Raw genomic sequence first — 22,136 nt, forward strand, 5'->3', positions numbered from 1 at the left:
AGTTTTTGTTCAAACTTACTTAGTAGTTTGATCAAGAAAAAAGCTGTGAAGATTAATTTTATGAAGCCCATTCAAAGACCCTGAGACAGGAAAACTGCAGATGATTTTTTTTTTTAAATCCAACTGTCACTCATGTTGCAGGTAGTTTTCATTTTATAGTCTAATTAAATGTGAAGAGCAACAGTCATTGTTCATTAGTTCATTGCCTGTTACACCCAGTTTATAAATCTGCAAATAGTCCCTTGAATACAAAACCTGCAGAATTTCTCTCTCTGCTCTATGCTCCTGTTTGTGCTGCTCATTTAAAAAATGCTCCATCACAACAGATTAGTCAGGCAAAGGTTTCAGAGTCTGAGGCTCCTGCTTCATCCTGAAAAGGCAGAGCATGGGAATTCTCATCCTGCAAATTCAGCACCACTGTTACAGTACGTGTCTTTGAAACTCCTCTTCCAGATTTTTGTGCTATTTTAGCTCGAGTGGAATTTGCAACAAAAGTGATAGGATGACAGTAGCCAAGATCGATCGGCCCGATGTCATTTGCTCAAGTTAACAAAAACTGAACTGTATGTAACTCCTCTTCTCCTCTGCATTTGACTCCTCCCTCCTCCAACCCATCTCCACCTGCGCAGCTGTCCCTTGGACACTCTTCAAACTGGATGGGGCCCAGCTTCCTCATCCTGCGGCCAGGCTTAAACTGGTTAAGCCAGATTTCCCATGATTAAAACACCGATACATTTTTCAACACACTTCATTCTTAATTCCTAGAGCATAACAGTCAAGCAGATTGTTTCAGCCGTATCGGTGCCAGTCATCATCATACAGGTTCTCTGGTAAACCCAACCAGTTCTGAGAGGAGTAGTGGCACCCGTCTTTAGCGGTTAGATTCTGAAGGGTTGGTGAACAGAGGTGCACACTGGGGTGAAACCATCACTTCTCACGGGTGCTATGAGAGCAAGGCACTGTCATACCAAACAAAGAGAAATCGGCACTCCACTGCTTCCCTCTGCCTGGTTATAGAGTTTCCCCAAAGAATTCAACTCCCTCCTTACCTCTGAGCTTTTGTAATGTCGTTCTGGGATGTCGTCATATGCGATATCCAGAAAGCACACCTCTGTGTCTGAGCTGTTCTTATCCATGTTGAAAATCTGAATGCAAAAAAAAAAGTTCAGTGTACTTTTTCACCTAGGATGTGCTGTACATGCTTTACTTCACTATACATATGCAAAGAATGAATTAATATTCCCGTGTTTCAGGAAAATGCCAAAGATCCATATTAACTTACGTTGTCATTATTCCCACAGTTGTCCTCATACTTTGTTTCTACGTGGATTGAGAATTTTGGCAAAAAAGAGCACTGAAAGGAGAAAGCAAAGAACGAGGTAAGATAATTGTACTATTAAAGTAGTGTTGTAGGAGCCGCTGCAGGAAACCCAATTAAGCTGCTCGTTGCCGGGCCCCTAATTAAAAATCCTGCTGGTACTGACATTGCCACAAAATTTAGCTATGCTTGGTCAAACAATTTTTCCACACCACCCCAGAAAAGGGCATGTGGCCTCTCTCTTAAGAGATTTTACACTTTAAAACAGAAGAGGGTCACAGGGCTCTTTTATTAAACTGCGAACTAAAGGGGGAGACGAACGAAAGACAAAAATGGGGTGTTCAAAAAGCACTTTGACTTCTTCCCGGATCCAGTTCACGGAACAAACAAATCACGCATACTGGGGCTTGTTCAGCAGAGGCGATGCAATTCAACAAGACGAAAAGAAAGCTACACGCTTACTGCATCACTTTATTGCCTCTCTCGCCTCTCCATTCAAGCTATGATCTTAATTTGTGCTGAAAGTCTCAGGGGTAAAATGAAAGACAGCCGAACGTATCACAAACGCAGCCCTGACACTCCTGCAATCTCGCTCCAGTGCATAGCTCCATTACAGCCATCTAGCCATGAGTTTGCACTGGTCCCTCATTACTGGATTCCACATAGTTTCACATTAACACATGAGCAGAGCAATGGGAAAGAGATCTGACGAGGGCACTGAAAGCAAAAAAGGAGCACAGCGCCTAAACTTCTCTTTTCATTTATTTTGTAATTGAATCGTTTTACGATGCAGGCTTATTTAAGCATTAGACCAGACAGTGCCTTAGAGAAATGGCTCAGCTTGATATTCCACACTGTTTCCGATTCATTACTATGTGATGAAATAAGGTATGTATTTTTTTCCCCATTTAACACAACAGAACAATGCATGCTTTGAAGTTACTCCCGCCGGCTGCAAGATTCAGATGTGCAGCAAGCTAAAGCAAAAAGGTTGTGTTGGAAGTTTTTCCAGAAACCTTTTTTTATTTTGAAGAGGCAAGGACTATAAAAGCATTCTGAGGATTGTCTACGAGCAGGCATTTCTTGCTCAGGATCACACCAATCAACAAAGCAGTGTGTATTAACATGAGACCGGGTGAATGAAAGGATTTTAGGAGCTGCAGGTTCATTCTTAATGCTATGAATATAAAAACTTACCGTGTATTCTATATTCAAAATGTGTTCCAAAGAATGCATGAAAAGAAGGGGAAAAACAAGTTTAGTACAAACAAAAACCAATGGCAGAATACAAAATGTGAATTTTTTTCCTTAAATATCTCCTCCCCCTTGGGTCCTTTCTTATAGCCATTAGGAGAGCAGAATCCAATATGGGAACCATTACAGTGATTAGAACCTTCCAATGTCTTTGATCCTTGTGTCCTAATTAAATCAGGTGCTGCAGGACACTTTGATAATTAAAGATTTACTGGCGCAACATCTTGCAACGGTCTGGAATCCAGGTGCCAAGATCAACTACCCCAAAACCCCGAGGGAGACACCAGTCCAACAGAAAGGGAATGAATAATAACTTGAACTACGTCCAGATCTTTCTAACTTTGTAACTTAATGACTCTCCAATGCCATAAGCGCTAGGGACACAAGTACACAGGGCCAAGCTGATGCAGTGCAGTAGCTATCTTACCTGTAATTGTGTAAGGGTAGTAGTTCCAGGCCTTTTCTGTGATGTAAAATATACGAGGCACCACTGCACGAGCCCAGCTTGGAAGCTTACTGAAAAATAGGCAGGTTTCAGACTAAGATTACAAAATTGCACATTTCTTTTCTTTAACCTGGTCAGATCTCAAGTATCAATCAGTAGTGTAGATTGTTAGGGACAAGATTGTCATCCAAGATTATTTGTTTTTATCAAGTCCACTGATTATGTCCAAAATATTTGAAACCCTTTCTTCCTTACTCAGAAAATGCATGGTATCCTGTACATACCATTAAAGGTGCAAGCAAAAGCGAACCATGTCGGAAATTGATTTAAAAAGGATGATATTTTGAGCTTTTCAAAAGGAAGATGGTGATAAGTGGAGTCATTTACAGGCAGAGTACTCCTCTGATTACAAAAGAAGGAGAAAATCCAATCACGCTTTCTTCTGATTTTACATCAACCCCCCCTGCCTCAACTCCCCCAAGGGAGGGTGAGGTGGAATAACAATGTTTCCCAGAATAGAATCCTTTCAGTGCGCGGGGCTATAAATAGACTTGGCGGTCAATCCTGGTTTACTATTTTCAACAGCTAGATGAGTCTGTGCCTCTGGAGAGTGAGGTACTGTATGTGTCACCAATTAGAAGTGATTAAAAGCCACACCATTACTGGCAGGCTGAGACTGGATTGGTTATTAACCTAGAGTACTGGCACTCTGATTAAAAGTCCAGGAGCAGCATTTTGAGAACTGCATCTAAAAAACAAGGCATGGCTGTGCTGTCTGTCAGGTGAAATATTTGCAGCGTTCAGATCACCTTCCGTTTCATGTGTGTTAAGGACAATGAAAAAACAGAGCAATAAACCTTGACAAGGTACTGATGACTTAACCAGCAGCATCCTGTTAAGAGGCTTAGATTTTCTTCATTTCTTGTGGTATTTCAAGATCAAATATTCCTGGTGTTCTAGCTGCATTATAAATCGGTCACACTACGCCAAAGGTATTTGACGCCACACCAGAAATACAAAAGTTGTGCACTAATGAAAGCTTGTTTATTCCATCAATGATCCTAACCTTACTCAAATCTAGTTTATTGGGCAGGTTGTCAAATATAATTTATGAAACGGCACTTTCTGAAACGGACCAAACCATTTTTCTGAAAAGGATAATATTCCAGCCGTCATTCAGTAATTCACTAGCCAGGGGAGAGCTGTGGGGTATACACAGAGGGGCATATGGTGGGATTTAACCAGACAAGTTTTTAAAATAAAACAAACGTCTGTATAAGGAAATTGGTCAAATGACCATTTTAAAATTCTGACTGAAACGTGCAGAATTACTTTATAATCGGTGTCTGGAAAAACAAAAAGGAAATAAGGTGTAAAATTTTTTTCATGCATTACCTGACAAGTAAGCCTTTAAAAAGTAGCCTTTAAACCTGTCATTAATAACTTCTCTTTCTAAGCAGGTCTATTCTCTCTAAAGCGTGAAAAGGTCTCCATCACTGCACCAATACTCTATATGAATAAACTGCTCTGTGAGTACCTGAAATCATGAGCAAGGAAAACAAGAGAGGACCTGAAAATATTACTGTTTTTAATGAAAACGGAGAAAACACATTAATTCTCTTAGTAGAATACAAAAGACAATTCAATTATCGACTGAGGTGTAGAAAATATTTTGGGAACTTCGACCAAGGTCAAAGCATGAGAATTCTGTTAAGTTGGGACCATTAAAAATATATGCATTCACAAAACCAAATAAAATCATTCTTTTTAAGGCTATAAAGGATGACAATAACCATACACTACTGTTCATACAGCCATGTTCAAATATATTTTAAAGATGAGAAAGTCTTGACAATGATGGAAGACGTCTACTACTCTAGCACATATTGTACCTGGACTGCGTCTCATTACCACCTTTTAACACCAAATGGCAAACACCAGTCATTTTATTTGATCAACAGACTATCCTGAGACTCCAGCGGGTATACAACTACTCTGGACTCTAAATGAATAAAAGCACCAGTTAGATTTAATTATGCTCAGGGTATGTAACCTTTCTGATGTATGGAATGCTATATTATCTAAAAAGTGTGATAAAGAATGAAAGACGAGAACGGGAATTTAAATATATATGAAACTGGGGCTCAAGTTATGGAATCCAAATTCCCTGTGTAGAAAAGCCTCATTCCCTGTAAGCGTCTACTGCCCTCCTGCAACCTGCAGGTCTGTGGCTCAGCCTGTGCCCGGGGAGCTGGAGTGTGCAGAGCTGCCTACAGTGCAGCATGAGTGGTTAATTCGGGGTGTGGGATAATCAGTTCCCACGCTGCGAGAGGAACGAGTTCTGCTCGGCTCAGTGGCTGCTGCTCCGGCTCACGCTGGGTAGTCTTTAGCTTCCCAGATGCTCCCAACATCAAACAGGCACCACAGGAGGAGAGAGGGAGCAAAACTCGAATAGAATATCTATCCCACTGTGACGTCTGGTAAAGCAGTCATTGCGGGGAATCGGGCTCAGAAAGGAGGTGCCCAAGTTCGTTCTGTGTCAGTCCTATGTTAGTTCAGATGGGAAAGATCAGCTGGGGGTTTTTCCGCCATTTATGGTTAAAAATGCAACACTTTGGCATTACACTCCAAATTAAAATCACTTTCTATCGGGATATTGGTGCCCACCAAAATTTTTAAGAGAAAAGCAAAGCATGCCTGCATTAGCGCATAGCAGTAATTCCTTTATAAAAAAAGGCAGGGACTTTTTGCAGCACGACACTTGGGAAATCTGAAGTATTCGGCTAATGATTTCTCGTTTTTTCAAGGGCATCATGCTCACATTTTTCTCTCTCTCCTTCCTTTTTTTTTTTTGTTTCGACCCTCATCCACCGTGCAGGAATTTTCAAACGCGCCATTTTTTTCTGGAGGGCCCTTTTCACCAAACTCATCAGCGTGACTAGTCTGCACAAGAACGCTCACCCTGAGAACCCCCTTCAAGACTTCAGCAACATGAGATCTGATAGAGAGAGAAAGACCACAGTATAAAGAACTGCAAGTGAGAAATTTGAAATTGTGCAGCAACACAGTACTATATACTTTGCTCATTAGTCTGTATAGTAAATAAAACTGCTCTAAACTCTTCTTACATGCATGAAAAGCTCTGTAACAATATGGCAGCAGTGTTGTTCCCTTATGGAGGGGCAATGAAACATTCAGGAATTCAATCAAGCCCTCTCTCCAGAAACGTGGTTGTCAACAACAGCTAGCTTATTAAAAATGCACTTCATTACAAAGGCGTGTGGGGAAAGGGTAGTAAAAATAGCTCCAGTTCGGAGATTTGGCCCTTTTGCTTTAACATCTCGAGAACAAACTGAAACATGAGTTCATGCCACACAGGGTTGCCTGGCAACAGGAGCTGCACAATACAAAAATTCTATACCAGGAGAAAGATGTGGTTACATCAAGCAAGCAGCTTAAAGAGAGTGAACAGGTGGGATGAAAAAGCCAGAGGTAATATCCTGGCTGGAAATGAATGGACTCAGGGCTAAAAAAGTATGTTGCAACTGGCTGACTTCGTAAGAATTAGCCAAGTGAGTCTCGCAGCTTGTTTTGCAGGACGAGACAGACACAGATAATCAGAATTAAAAATGGATCGCTTGCATTTGCATTGCTCTTTTTCATCCAAGGATCCCAAACTCCACGCACAAGAGAGGACCCACTTCTCTTACTCCTCAAGGATAGATCTTCCTATAGCGCAGCATGGCTCGTTACCATACAAGGGAATTGGTTTGGAAATCTTGGATTCTGGGAAAGACCGAGATCTACCCAGTTTTGCTCGCAGGTCTCATATTCCAATACTGACCAGACCCAGCCTTGTTTGACATCTGAGAACAGACGGCCACTCTGCTGCTATTAGATCAGTCATGCAAATTTGATAGCATCTTTGACACTCTACTGTACATGTACCCCGACTTCCAAAACACCTACTGTGATGTGCTTTTCATAAAAGAATAAATTTATCAGAATAAAGGAGTTACCTGGTCAATCAGGATTACACACACCAACAGGTTATTAATTTCAATTAGGCCTGCAGTTGTATAGTAGTTTTTTAGTGGCCGATAGTCGATAGCTACATTGCTGATAACTGATACTGTAACGACAATGTTTTTCTTAGGCATATTCATTTTCAAGAGTATTTAGACTTACATAGCACTGGTTTAAATAAAGAAAAACAAGAAAAGGCAGACAGAAATCTGTATAAATGGATGGATACTTCTTAACCGGGGCGAATATATTCTTATTACTGCACTTGTCATGGCTCAAATCCTCTCATGTCACATCGTACAGCGGGTGCTGTAGGTGTAGGTGTAGCTGAAGACTGGAGAGGGGATTAGTGCTAAGTCGTGCCGGCTCACTGTGGGAGAGCTGCTCTGAGAGATGGATAAGCACTAGATACATGAAAAGTTAATGAGATCATCATTTTTAAGTGTGTGCCGCTTTGTTTTGATACTTTTGCTTCACATAACGCAGGTACCCAGCAGCCAACGACAATGATCTCCAAAATGCAATATCCATGTTGAATGAGTCAATCTGAAAATTGCATGTCCTAAGAATACTGAGCACAATCATAATTATAGTCCTTTGGAACCACAATAAAACTAGTAAAATATTAATTGTGCGCATATTTCAATTATACAGTACATGCAAAACACAGATACAGTACTGGGCAATCAGCAGCTCGGAGAGCCTCTTCGGGACGTCCCGATCTTCTTGCAGGACGAAGTTAGGTGGTGAGCCAGGCTGAGCCACCTGTTGTAAAGAACCGAGACCTGGGGATGGTCCTGACCAGCCAAGACTATAGAATTCAGTCTCATGCTCCTCAAGAGCAGTACATCATTAGGGGTTATTGTTACTTTGGCTAGATGTACATGTGTTATTACTCCTTTTCACCAGGTAGGTACCCATGATAGCATGCATAGGCTACAAAAGCAACAAGTAAAGGTTTATTCCAAGCTGAAAGGAGAAGAGACAATGCTTCAGCCATTTCACAGCAGAGATGTTGTATCTCTTCAGCACGGAATAAATCTATACATGTTCCCTCATTTTCATCAGGTCAGTTTTCTTTTCAATTTCAAAGATGGAATTCTATCCACTTTAAGAAGAGCCAGTTTTCGCACACACGCGCACACGCACTTTATAGGGCTCCACATTAAGGGGATGTCAAACTCAACTACCTTTGAGTAGCTATCACACTGCAAGAGAGCCACAGGAGCTCATTTTGTTAAAACCAACTTTCATTTATAATGTAGCAGGGATGTGAATAAATCTGGAGATGGATGTATGAAAAGGTTCAAGCTCATCTATTCAAATTGCAAAAATGGTAAATGAATACGAGAGAAATCGGTGCCAGAGGGAAGAATGATTTTCCCAGATTTATACTGTTCTAGAACATTTTACTGATTGTTCTTCATCCAGCATTTTGAAAACAATGTATATAGACACACACACACGCACATGTACAAACAAGGCATGATAAAATAGAGATAAAATTAGAATATGGACAAATCTCCATTACATTCCCTGGAGGCAAAGGGAAAGCCAGCCTCACAGTAATAATGCACAAACAAGCTCCTACAACACACAGATATTATGAGAGGCTGATATGCTTCCCTTTTATGACCATTGCTACAGCTCAAAGAACACAGAGTTCCAGAAACTGGTTACCGTTATCGGTGAAAGACAGTGAACCCATTAAAATGTAATAAAACAGAATGCTGTAATCACCACAAATGTGCTTTGTTCATTATGTGGTGCGTGATGAGAACTTGTCTCCTAATAGCTTATGCATCCAAAACTCACAGTACAGTTTATTGTTTCACATGTTCAACAAAATATCATATTTTGCACTATTCCCTTCCCATGACTTATGAAACAGCACACGGGACACTAGTTTTATGCAATAAAGCATATTTAAAACTGGAGAGAGGATTTAAGGATCGCTTAAACCAGCATGCTGAATTCAGAACCTCTGAATCTAAAACTCCACTCAGTGAATTTCAGAACAGTCCGATGCCGTTAATCGAAAGAAACGAGAGTCATCGCTGCTTCTGAATCAAACCACTGGGGTTGCTTCAATACCGTCTCCTTACATCAGTCCTACTGTAAATGCATCATCATCTAGTACCACAGCATTTGTTGGCTTTACCTGGACAGATGGACTCTCTTCTCCGTGAACTGTCCTTCTCCATGCACAGGGTCAGTGTGCGGCTCATTCCGCACCACTTCCACCCCTTCTCCCTTGTCACTCTCCTCATGGCTGTGCTTGCTGATGGTGTACAGCTGTCCTATCCTGTACTGGAGGGAGAGACAGTCCGTTAATGACGGGAGCTTGGAATCAGGTTTGATGAGCACAGGAAAGCTTAGGACAAATGAGGAACGGGCGTCGACACCCTAGTGAATTCATATATTGAGAGCACCAACTCTTCAAAGCAAATCAAACAAACTTGGGGTGATAGAAGCTCAAAAAGCAATTATTTGATAATATAGGGGGAACTTGAAAACCAGGCAACAAGTGTACGGACCTACAAGCATATTATCCAAAAAGAGGATCACTCCATACCAAAAATCTTGAGTTCCCATATGCATGTTTGAAATTGCAGTAGTACAGTATGACAGGAGAGGAAACGTATTCATTAGAATGGAGAGGAGAGGTGGCGCTCCTTTTAATCACTCGTTATGAGTGAACACACATTGGAAATTATAAAAAAAACTAACTATATCAGCTCTGCTGATTAAGACACTGATATGACACGTGCATTTAATAACCCTCAAACTGCCTGCCACCTTTATAGTCATCAAGCTGATCAACTGAATTGCTCTTGATAGAAACTTGCATGCAGATAAATCCTTATTCCAAATCTTTCACACTCTCCTCAATCCAAGACAGCAACACAAGAACTGAAATCCAGCCCATATGTAGTCCGAAGCTGCCATGCCTGTCAGACCAGAATCCGTTTTATAAATTCTCAGCAGCTATTAGCGCATACAGACTGTCTACAGTCTATTAATTAGTCCGCAGCGCAAAGCACCATCTGGTGTACTTGTAGACCTTGGCAAATAACAGGGCACTGGAATAAAGGATTTTCTATTACCACCTATAATTAAAAAGAGGTGCTATAGACAGAAGGTGAGGTTTTAATGAATCTAAAATAAATGTTCTGTTTCTTTTCCCTTCCCACTGGCTTCTGAATCACAAGACATTTGCTAAGCAGGCTGCCCTTTCTTTGTTCGGAAAGCGCCAAATACAAGGTGGTTTTAACAGGCAATATGAAGACTGCAGGTCCAAACCAGATATCCCCAGAAGGTCTCGAAAACAACTGGTGACTAGATCTGCCAACAGGGTTGAACACTGTACATGTCCACGGACTTGATCATCTCCATTTCCACCACTCTCCCGAGCAAGCAGGCCTGAACAAAAAGTGAACGATATAGGTTCTTACTAATGATCAGCCATTGTGAAAAGTTTGCATAAAAGACGCTGTAAGACATTGACAGCATTAACACAAACTGTCCTTTATTATATTAAGCCATTATAGCATGTTATACTGGAATATTTTTTTCTTCTCCTCTGTTTTTAACGCTTTTGCGTTTCCATAGGAACCAACACTTCCTCCCACAAGTGGCACCACAGAGGTGCATGAAAGGAAGAGTCATTCCTCCACAAGTGATCGAGAGGCTTCAGTTCAGCACAGCAAGGGTTACGGACCGAATCTCAGTGTACCCCCACCCTACTCCCCACTTCGAACCCCCACCAACCCTAGGAGCCAATACATCACCGTCTCATACTTAGGTCCTGACGTCAGATTGATGTCAAGGACAGGCTAAAAATAGCAGCAGTACAGCAGCCGTTAATGATCCATCGTCACTTGGGAGCTACGGAGTGGGGTGGGTCTGCCGCCATTGATTAAGATCACATTAATCAGGTAGCCCTCATATCATAAAACCTGCTTCACAGAGCTGCCACAGTGCTTTTCAGCCTTATTTCTCCTGATAAATACGCTACTACACACAATGACATACTTGGTTATGCAGAAAGCTACATATGAACACACCTCCCTTTGGAAAAATTCTCCAAAAGACGTTTTACTGGTCTTACCACAAAAATAAACAGGGCTGACATCCATGCTCCAATAAAATGAAGAAAACACTTGTTCTGGATAAGAGGCAGCATCTGTGTTTGAAAGAGAGGGGGCCATCCATCACAGTATTTAAAACAAAACAATTTCTCGGAATTTATCACAAACACTGTGGAGTATTTCAGAAGATAAAAAATCTTTCTATACAACTATTCACAGGGTATAAACAGCTGAATCATTTCAAAGGAAAAAAGTAACTGAAGGACAGATTTTTTAAAGAGTCACAAAAGTTTCTAAGACCCTTTTCCTCAAAATGGCAGGAATATAACGGAAGCTCTCAATATTTAGAAACCTTCAAGTGTTTAATATGAAAACAAGCATGATTCAGACGACAAACCACGAGAGCACTAGTGGACAGTGTAGTATCCGTCTACTGAGCTAGGAAGTGATGCTTTACATTCTTATTTCTCTCAAAACTAAATGTGAAGCATCACAAGCAACCTTTTCAAATTGCTGTCCTCCAAACTCAAAATGTACGCTAAAAAACAAGAGACTGACACAAAAGATCAAATGAACAGCAACCAGTCAGATTCTGGCAGCTGGGAGGAAACGTCCTTACAGAACTGGCAGTAATAAATTTGCCGATTTGTCAAGTGCCGATAACATGACATTTCACAAGGCAGATAAAACCAATTGCATTGAAGTTGCCCTTAGCACATACAATCTTACAGTCCAAAACTCCCGGTCCGCTGTACACAACATGTTTCTTCTATTGTGCCGAGTTAAGTCCTCCGCAGGGTGGGTGAGAAGAGGTAGTGAAGTCAAACAAATTGCCCCTGGATCTTGGGCAGATGAAAGACCAGATGAAATATGCAGCAATGTATTCAGGATGCCCTTGGTGCTAGAGCTCAGCATACAGTACTTACAGATCAGCTCCTGCTGACCTCACAGTGGCTGATCCAGTGAAAAGGAGCCCAGAGGCATCACAGGGTCCTTACTGAGAAGCAGCTGACTGAGCTGGGAGAGCACCACAACAGTGAAATGACAGCTTTACACGTCTATCACAGGCAGGCAAAATAAGACACACCAGAAGAAGGCTCCACAGCCACAACGTGCTGTCTCTTTTTTCTTTTCAGCATGGAAGAAACCTGTTCCTTTGCAGCCTACACATGCTGATGCAGCTACCTCCTTTAACAGAATAATACTTTCTTTTTGTGAGAACTGAATAACAGTCACTTAAAACCATTATCCGTACCTTAAATAAATACACTTTTTATCACTTACTGAGTGAGGATCCCTTTAAATAAAGTGCATTTGTGACTAAAAAAAGATTTTATCATCAAGATGTTTTCATGACATCTTATTAGCCAATCAAAATGCACTTTGCTACCCAATCTTCCTAACCCTAAGCTCTGAGAAACAGCCAAGTCCGGCTTTATTTATGAGTGAAACAGAAGCGCAATTTATTTTGACATTTAAAAATTCATCCTTTCTCCTACACAGGGAAATGCCCTGCGAAACCAGAAATACTTTTTAATAAAAAGCCAACCCAATGTATTCCTTGGTTCCCTTATAATATTGTTGAATCAGTAAAGTCTAGTTTAAGATAATATAATTTTTTACTAAAGGTCGTTACCATGTAAACCCTGCAGGGAAATAGGAAGATTTCAGCACTGGCTGAAAGTTGTTTCACTGCCAACAGATGATACAAGTAAATGCTTTAACTTGTGCTGTGAGATATCAAGTTTTATTTGCGTTCTGCTCTTACGTTGCACTGCTGGAAGGTGGTTCTGAGTCATCCAACTCGTTTGGTGGCTAATTATTTGATCCAAGGACCTCATTCAGTCCTCTCTATCAAACGCAGAAAGCTTCTCTGACAGTGCCAGCACCATGCATAATTTATCTCTGTGCAAATGTCTTGTGGTTTACTGTACTAAATACCCACATGAAAATTGTAAACTTTAGGGTGAAACAGAACATGTACCACAAATTGATTCAATAGAACTTGGGAAACTGCTGTTAATGATTCGTTGGCAAGACAAAGTCCAGCCAATCAAGTACCGAGTTTATCATTTAAGGGTTGGTTTAAGGTTTGCTTTAATTGAGGTCAAGCGTTATTACGCAGACTGTCAAAAACAGTCTGCTCTTAAACTGTGCTCCAAATTGTAATAGCCAGTGAAATTTTAGTTAACTCATCAACTCTGGTGAATGTGCTTCTGAAGCCACCAAAGAATAAATGTGGCAAAATCTTTAATAAAACAGCTTTCGCCTGCGTTCAATAAAAGGGCCTATAATTTAATGATCTACAATGTTATGAAGGGAAACCTGTTTGGAATACAATGCTGTCATGTATTTCCCAACACCTGTTGTAAAATCTAAATTCTATTGACATTTGGGTCCCTGCCTTTTTGGTGGAGTTTGTTTAGTTGGTTTTACCTGCAGACTAACAACAGAGCAAAACACATTTAGTGTATTTTTCTTCAGCAAACAGCACAGACAAACATCTGTACAGGATCTTCATTTAATGTTTTAAAAACATGTGCAAGGCTAAGATCTGAGGCTAAGGCCTTGTTAAAGAAATACAAAAATAACATTTATTTTAGTTATCCTCCTCAATTTTAAAGCTTTATCATTCCAATAAAACTATGAAAGCAGCCTCCAAAAGTGGTTCAGATGGTTTTACATTCATTTCAATCATTTAAAAATAAGTAACATGGCAGGCATGGTTTCTTTTTAGTGAAAACCATTTGAATGCAAGATAAATTGTTCTGGTACTTGATTCAATTTTAGAGGGAAATATGTTTTTATCATCTTAAATTGTGTGCAGGGAGGGGACTTCTCCCACCTGAAATGGATCTAGATGTCAAAGATGAACACATGATATCAAGGACTGGAAAGTTAAGAGATTTAATTTCTCCAGAAACGCATGCTGTAAGCTTTTAACCAACAAGAACATTTCAAGGCAACTGTGAAAGATGACACATGCCCTTTTAAAGGAAACCTTGTAGAGCAGAGTTGATAGACAGGGATAATATACACATACCTCCTCAGGTTCAAGAGTAAGTAAATCCTGTTTTAAACAATCAGACAGTTCAGCCTGCCAGAATCAAGATGGACTGAACTTTCCATGATGACAAACATCGCTATGGTAACATACTGTACCTTGTTAATACATACAGGAAATCGGGTATTTCACGTTTCCGACAACACAGGCCCCGACCACATTAAGAACAAGCTTATTCTGAGAATCAGTTGAACTTTACTGTTATAGGGCTTTCCACTGTATAAGAAATACATGCTTCTTGTGCCAAGCATAAAAAGAAAAAACCCTCTCACTACTGTTGTGATGCTACCTCTTTTCCCTGAGAGGGCATCTGCCGTAAATTTACACTTTATACAGTTGAACACAAAGGTAAGTGTGTCTATTTTTCTTCTTATTCATAACAAAAGAATGTCCCATTAATTGTTCACAAAACAAATTACCTGGATGAATACAGCAAAGATGAAAACAAGGTGCATCCCTTACTCAGTATTCTTTTATTTAGCGCTGCAGATGACAGAGCCTGCCGTGTTAGAAAGAGACAACTGTATGGTGTATAGTCACTAAGTTTCCATGGTGATCACTGTAGTGGCTTACCTACAATTTTAGTATGAAATTCAAGGTCCATGTCAAGTATGCACTCGAATCAATTATGTGGGAATTGTGTCAGAAAGATTTTTTACATTAAAATGGGCGATATCAAATGACCCGATCCCGTTATTGGAAACCTAATTTCACGGGAAAAGCAGATTTCATATTCAAGTTTTATTGCAAAGATAAAAAGTGCATCAAATCCAGCAAAAATGCTCTGTTATGCATACTGATTTTGTTTTAGAAATGTGATGTGAAAACAGTAAAACTACAATAACACGGGCTTACAGAAAGCAAACTAAAATTCAGAGTTTTAATTAAAACGCAATACATTTGAACTAAGTCCACTTCCTCATACAGTCCACAGAGACTGTGACTTGCTTTCCTTCCAGAAGCCACTAATTCCAGAATGAGAAAGCCCTTCTGTATCTAGCGTGGTCTGGGGTGCCCAACAGTGCAACAGGAGCTCAAGTAAAAACAGATGGGTCCAAAAGTTCCATGTAGAGCCCTGGACCATATTCAGGGTCTCAGGCTACTGTTGCACAGCAACCTGAGCCGTTTCCACTCCCACCAGCTGCAGGTCTCTGTGTATAGGAGCCAACAGGAACTTGTGGATATTAATCTGGCAAGCATCAGCTTTCCACAGACGGACAATGGAGTTTAAAACAAGTCGGAGCCCAAAAACCGGTTGGGCAGTCTTGTTCTCCAGGAGCAGAGCTGCGACGTTGCACGTTAAATATGGAAATAAATCAATCAATCAGCGTGCACATCCTAAATGTGGTCTGTAACAGTGTCTAGTGAAGACACTGCTCCATTAACAGGACTGCGCGTGGAATGGAGAAACCAATAGGAAATTTTCATTGGAAAAAAGTGAGATAGCTCAGTCCGACTACATCTTGACATGCGAGGCAGGATATTCGGAAACGTTACTGCACACCTACGCGCAAACTTGTATTCTGTGAAGTGCCTCTTGCTGCTGAATAAGTATGATTTGCTGTTGACAGGAATACAAATGCGAGTTGCCTACTTTTGTGCCTCTTTTATAGAGAATTATACAATCCTGACTTTAGAAGTAGCTTCACATGGCTCGCTCTGCTCTGAAACCATTTCGTTCAGAGAAATTGTCGTGCCCACAGATGCCTTGCTAAGCATAGCAAACAACAATGAGAAACACAAGACCCTCTTCCTTTTAATCAAAAGATTTTAAATGTCTACATCTGCGTTTTAGACATAAAGCCAACTGTGACTTCGACAAAGATTTAAAATCTCATAGCACACATGACTCATTTATTCCAAGATCACTAATGTTAGTTGCAAATGCACATACAGTACTGCATAATGCTATACTACTGAAATATTTCAGCTTTAAAAACTTGCCCTGTTAGACTAAAAAGTAGGCTTTTGAAAGCAAATTATGAAATAAAATCTAACCCAAATAAAATAAAAACATAACTGCATAACATATCTCTGGTGAACCTTCACCCTCCTCTCAGTTCTATTGTCATAATATCCTTAGACATGTTTTTAATTTCACAGAGAGGAAAAAATTTGCACATCTGACGTCAAACACCCACCAGCCATGCGGACAACAGACAACTTTCAGACTGAGTTCAAATTCCTGGGAATTTCAGCCTCCGTCTCAAGAATCCGGTAGAGCTTGTCAGCTGTGGATTATTTCTATTGCTTTTCATGGTTTTCTTCTTAAATGAGAATAATAACCCATGTAATAAATCGATTTTATTTGCACTATTCACTCTTGGAACATCTCAAAGTGATTTATATAGAGAAAAGAAAAATGAAATAAGAGTAACACTAGAGTATTACATTATGCTGTTTAATAAGAATCTTGGAATCACATTAGAAAAACCTACTGAAAACACCTTAGAAGCACTGAATTTCAATTCCTGCACCGTTTATGGTCACTCAAATGGCAAACAGGAGAACTGATGCCAAGAGCTTTATTAAAAACAGACACTGCTGACCTCTACTTAAGTAAAATCCCATTCTTTCCATAGTAAACCGGTCCATTCAATATAGTGTGAAAAACAGTTTAGTACTAATAAGGCCAAAATAGATTTTGATCATGTACTGTATATAGAGATGTAAAATGACTCTAATAGTACTGTACAAACTACAATAAAAATGCCATAGTTGATCTTTCTGTGCTAAAACAATTTCTCACCAGTCTTAACAACTGTTTTTATTTCCATCTGATAAATTCCTCATTAACTTGTAAAACAGGACAGATCAATCCCTGGACTAAATGACACCCCCACCCACATGAGTTCACTAAGTAATGATCCCTCATTCATTGTTTCACTGGCAGAAAAGCAATCTCAGTTTATCAGACCTTACAGGCTTCTTTTTCAGTTAAAAGAGCAGTAAAAATCTTTACAGAGTACATTAAACACAATGTCATTAAAAAAAAAACTTTTTCACTTTCCAGGAGAGACTTTCTACAGGCAGAAGACAGAAAGCATTCTTTTTCGAACCACTTTATCCAGTACAGGGTCACAGGGAACACCAGAGCCTAACCTGGCAAGAAATGGGCACAGGGCAGAGTACACCCTGGAAAACATACAAACCTCTACACAGGACGCCAATTTGAGAACAAGAAATGTAGCGTAATAACCAACACTGTTTACCTAAACTAGAGATCCCTAAATATGAATAGGTTTCATATCATAACATACATGTAAAATCATTTTCATGTATGTTTATTTATAATCGCCAGAACCAGAAATCTCTTGCTGTTCATAGGTTAGCTACACCACAAGACCAGTTCATAAAGTGAAATAAACATTACTGGACCAATTAGGAATAGCAGCAGCAGCACTAGTAGTAATAATATCCATTATCATGGTCATAATAAAAGTATCAACCAAAAGCCCAAAACACGTCCAACAGCACGAAGCAGAGAGAGGGGAAAAAAACATCTGCACCCCACCACACCATGCACGGAGCCCACTGTCTCCATTGCCAAGACGCAGAGAAATGGGAGCTTCCCACAGCCTGCTTGGGAGGCTCTGTATTTAACACCATGCCCCCGGGTGTTCTGACAGGACAGGCAGTCTCACTCCAGAGCAGCAATTTCTGACATAGCGCGAACACGGGACTGCCAGGAGGAAAGGCTCCAGAGGAAGTGACTCAGCGAGGAATCATCCTGCGTTCAAACCGCAAAGTGCCTGCCTGCCTGCCTGCCTGCCTTCCAAGCTGGCTAACAGCCTGCAAGGGTCCTTCCCTTTGCTACAGAAGAAGGAGGAAGGAATGGACAGCAGCAAGCAGCAGGGGCTACCATTTCCATGTCAGTCCCTGCCCTGGGCTCTTATTTTCACATCTCGAAGTGGGACGGGCACTGCAAGTGACCACAAATAATATCCAGCAATCCTGGACACAGGCCTGCTCTCCCACCTTAACCGATACTCCAAGCTACAATGCCGTAGCAAGGGAAGCTGCTTTTAACTTGAAAAGAACAAAAAACAAAAGCCAACTTTTTAATCACAGGGTAATGATCCTGGGCTCATGCAGAATGTATGGACGTTTGAAAGAATTTCCATCACAAATGCGCGTGTAACATGAAAGGTAAGACCAGTTCTGGATTTCTGAAAACAACGCAGTGAGTTTTTTTAAACCTTTCTCTTGAGGTTTTTAGACCTTTTTCTTGAGAGTTCTAGAAATACTTGCCATGACAGTTCTTTAATACACAGAAACACAGAAGAATACAATGAAAGCAACTGTTAAACCTGAAGCTTCAGGCGTGTAATGGAGCAATCCCAATGTTCCTTAAGGGCCGCTTGTGTGCCACAACACCAACTGATGCCATACACAGAATTTTGCATACACTTTCCTTTGTAAATATCTGGTCCGTAGGGCTTCATTCCCGCTTTTAGCAATTATGCACAGATCAAACAGATTTACTGCTTTGGCTAATACAGTTGTCAGTGTGCACCCAAATATGTTTTACTGCGCATCAGGCCTTTGCGATTAGTGCCCTGATGTGAGAGCAGCATAAAGAGATTTACATTAGCTACACCAGAGCACTATTCAAAATGTCAACTACAACTAAAGCCAGTACTCCTGCGTGCTCGCTCACATATATATTTTAACTAGTGATGGTAATGTCACAGCAGCATACAGAAGAGCAAATCGATCACATTAGATGCCTTACCTCCTCCATCGTAAGTGGCATGCAGATCCGGTATTCTTTCACCAGCATGGCTTTTGAGACAATGTGGCAGCTAGCAGATGAATCGAAGGCACTGAATTGCCTGAGCAGACCACTACTGCAGACTCAAGACCCTGGACTTGAGAGACGCCAGATCAACACGCTGCTGGATGGACTTCCTGAACACTCTGAAAGAGAACATGAGCCTCAGAGTCAAAACCCGCACGCGGCAGCACACGGCTCTTGGGAGGACAGACCTGCTGCTGTTCAGACTCTTCCAGCATCAGGAATCACCGAGAGGTGTGGAAAGGACGTTTAACAGTAAATTAATTGCAAAGACACAAGCCAAACTGATCCATCATTTCATGAGAATACTGCAAGGTTCAGAGAAAGGGCTCTGCAACACACTGAAGCAGTTCTGGTTACATAACCGATTACAGAGCTTCAAAAGACATGATGGTGTCCTGAATTTTTCTTTAAAAAAAAATGTAGCTTTTAAAGCTAAAAAATTTGGCTTTAAGTGTTAATTTCCGTCTTTTCGAAAAGCACCTCATTACTCTAAGCACATAAACACACAGGCTTTGAAGAGAAGGTCAATAAATTATTTTCTGAACTAGATGGCCAGCAGCCTTTTGGGCTAATCTCTCCGGCTGGGTGTACTATGAAAGTTTGTTTCTCTTGAAATCTTCATAGTTTCACCCTAGTACTCTTATCTCTTCCAGGTGACATTAAGCAAACTAGGTCATTAGATTTTAAGAAAGGATTGTATGGCAGACATTTTCCAACCTCACTTCAGGTTACACACATCATTGTGAAATTTGCATAATGAATGTGCAAACAAATCTTTCATGACTAACTAGTTCATCACAGCTGTTAGTGGGCTTCCAAAAGAGGTTTTGCTTTGCTCTTTCAACAGCTGCAGTGTAAACAGATCTTTATCATTATTAATGTTTTGTATTCCCACTAGACAAACGTGAGGGGTTCTGGATTAACAGGGTACAGCCTGAAACAAAGCCAACCCAGAGAAACGCCAGCCAGTTCTGAGAAGTTTGTTGACCTTCTCTCACAAACGAGGAAGTGTATTAAGACCAATTGCTGTTTTACTAGACCCATGTGTATGTTCCATCTACTCAAGGTGTGGTGTTTGCTGTAAAACCACAGGCTTAACACATTTTAGAACATCTAAATAGAAATAAAAGCATGAAACCAAACACTTCCAGGTCAGTAATGTTTGATACTCAGATTAACTTGATCCATTTCTTTTTTGCATCAATATTACAATATGGGCAATACAGATCGGCTTAAGTAAAGGTACACAATGTGAAATTCAAGCCACACAGTCTTCCAATCTTATGACAAGCACAACTGCATTTAATAAGCTAGCTTCAAGACCAGCTATAGGCCACCAGAAGTCCTGGTCTGCTGACATCCGTGCCAGAAGAAAAAACGGTTCATTAAGAACAGGTACAGGAACAGAAAATTGCACAATCTACACAGTAGACAAAACCACACACATACTGTCTGCGGTTCCAAACCAGACCGATGTCACTGCCTAACGTATTCATCCGTTTGCTTATCTGTGGTCTCTATACACCGCACACACCACACTTACAGTGCGTTGACTATATCTTTCTGCTGTTCCTCGCTAAGTGGAGGCGTTCCAGGCTTAGATGTTGCAGCTACCATCACAGCTAGTCACCAGCATCAAACTCTTGCACAAACAGAAGCCAACGTGCTATATTTCCTCAGCTCCGCAGCTGTTGTACAAGTTGTGTGTTTAGCAAACATTAAGAGCTGGAAAATCGATGCAAAGATAAATCCTGTCGCGCCAAAGGAAAAGTCCATTAGGAATATAATATGAAGTGAAGTCGCAGAAAGCAAACAATAACGTCCAATTGACGGGGAGTTTTTTTTTTTTGGGGGGGGGGTTAACATCAGGTATGAAAATAATTTCAGTAACAATTTTACAGGTAGGAAAAAAACTAGATTAGATCAGATGAATTAACAAATATCGCAGAGATATAAAATAAATATTCATTATAAAATTAAAACAAGTAGGCTAAATATCTCAGAACAGATGCTGATACAGCACGTACTGTGCTTAGTAACAAAGCTGAGTAACAGGGACCGGAAGGCTTTCAATGTAACTTATTTCTCGCACAAGACACAATTTAGTATTTTAAAGGGGCATTTTTTTTGCAAGGACCTATTTAGAAAATCAGACTTTCTAAAACAAAAACGATAAACGCGACTCTTTTCAACTTCATTGAAAACAAATGTGAAATTACAGGCAAATTAGATATTATTACACAAGTTATCACTCCATTATAAACCAACAGAACTACGTTCGGATAGAAAAGAAAGATATTGTTTTTCCTTTCTAGTTTTAAAGAATAGCACTAGTCCCCAGCCTATTCGGAGAAAAAGGAAAACAATTTAACGAAAGGACACATTACCGGGCATACAGATTAATTTAACAAGCGACATTCACACTTTGGAAACTTACCAAAAGGCGGCGTGCAGCTCCCATCTCACGAGTCCATCACTCACTAATGTTTCCAAAAAAAAAACGCAAACAAACGACTCGATACAAAAATAACACAAAATAATACCTTAACCCTAAACAAACTTCAGCTAATGGTTATCTGCAGAAAACTCGTGCCCTGCTCCTTCACTTCAGCCAGCGTTGAGAGGTCGTCTCCATAGCGAGCCCCAGAGATCCCACCTCAATCTCTAAAGCCCTGCTGGTTATTCTCCGTTTCTCCCGTAGCCTTAAAACTTAATACTTCATATCAGAACACCATTTCTTCCGAAAATAAAAGAGCATTTTTGACACGCTCCTGGTTTACTGCGTGTGGCTGGGAGAAACAGGAAGATGAAAACCTTACAACTGCTCAAGTCATGTGTAGTTACTGTGACTAGAGACGAATATTCTTTATCAAACCCCCCTCCTCCCTGTATCTCCGTCTTTATGTTAGTCCCAACCCTTCAGGTTTAAATTTTCTCCACACTGACCTCTAGAGGCAAATAAAAATCATTGTTTTAACTCTTCATCGGCAAGAAAGGTGACACGCGGTGATGATGATGATGATCAGTTTGCAGAGGCAGGTAGGTCTGCTTGGCGACATCGTCAATCATTGTACGGGTCTTCCTTGTATAATTTTTTTACAATATTTTTTTTACAATTTGTCTCCGTTCAGACATGA

The 22,136-nt window shown here is 40.5% G+C and overlaps 1 protein-coding gene across 1 annotated transcript in view; it reads right to left on the reverse strand.

Annotated features, from left to right (window-relative positions):
• Positions 1–21,922, reverse strand: part of LOC102697905 (cytoplasmic phosphatidylinositol transfer protein 1-like) — a 35,083-nt gene extending 13,161 nt beyond the window's left edge. Inside the window, exons 1-7 of the mRNA XM_006637301.3 lie at positions 21,437–21,922; positions 18,934–19,118; positions 9,205–9,353; positions 3,000–3,088; positions 2,516–2,523; positions 1,283–1,354; positions 1,050–1,145 (exon numbers count right to left, since the gene is read on the reverse strand). Of these exons, the coding sequence (XP_006637364.1) occupies positions 1,050–1,145; positions 1,283–1,354; positions 2,516–2,523; positions 3,000–3,088; positions 9,205–9,353; positions 18,934–18,981 (462 nt within the window). The 5' untranslated portion in view covers positions 18,982–19,118; positions 21,437–21,922. The remainder of the gene's footprint in view (positions 1–1,049; positions 1,146–1,282; positions 1,355–2,515; positions 2,524–2,999; positions 3,089–9,204; positions 9,354–18,933; positions 19,119–21,436) is intronic.
• Between the last annotated feature and the right edge of the window lie 214 nt (positions 21,923–22,136).

The sequence above is a fragment of the Lepisosteus oculatus genome, chromosome 19 (genome assembly GCF_040954835.1).
Source record: "Lepisosteus oculatus isolate fLepOcu1 chromosome 19, fLepOcu1.hap2, whole genome shotgun sequence".
In the NCBI taxonomy this organism is placed as follows: domain Eukaryota; kingdom Metazoa; phylum Chordata; class Actinopteri; order Semionotiformes; family Lepisosteidae; genus Lepisosteus; species Lepisosteus oculatus.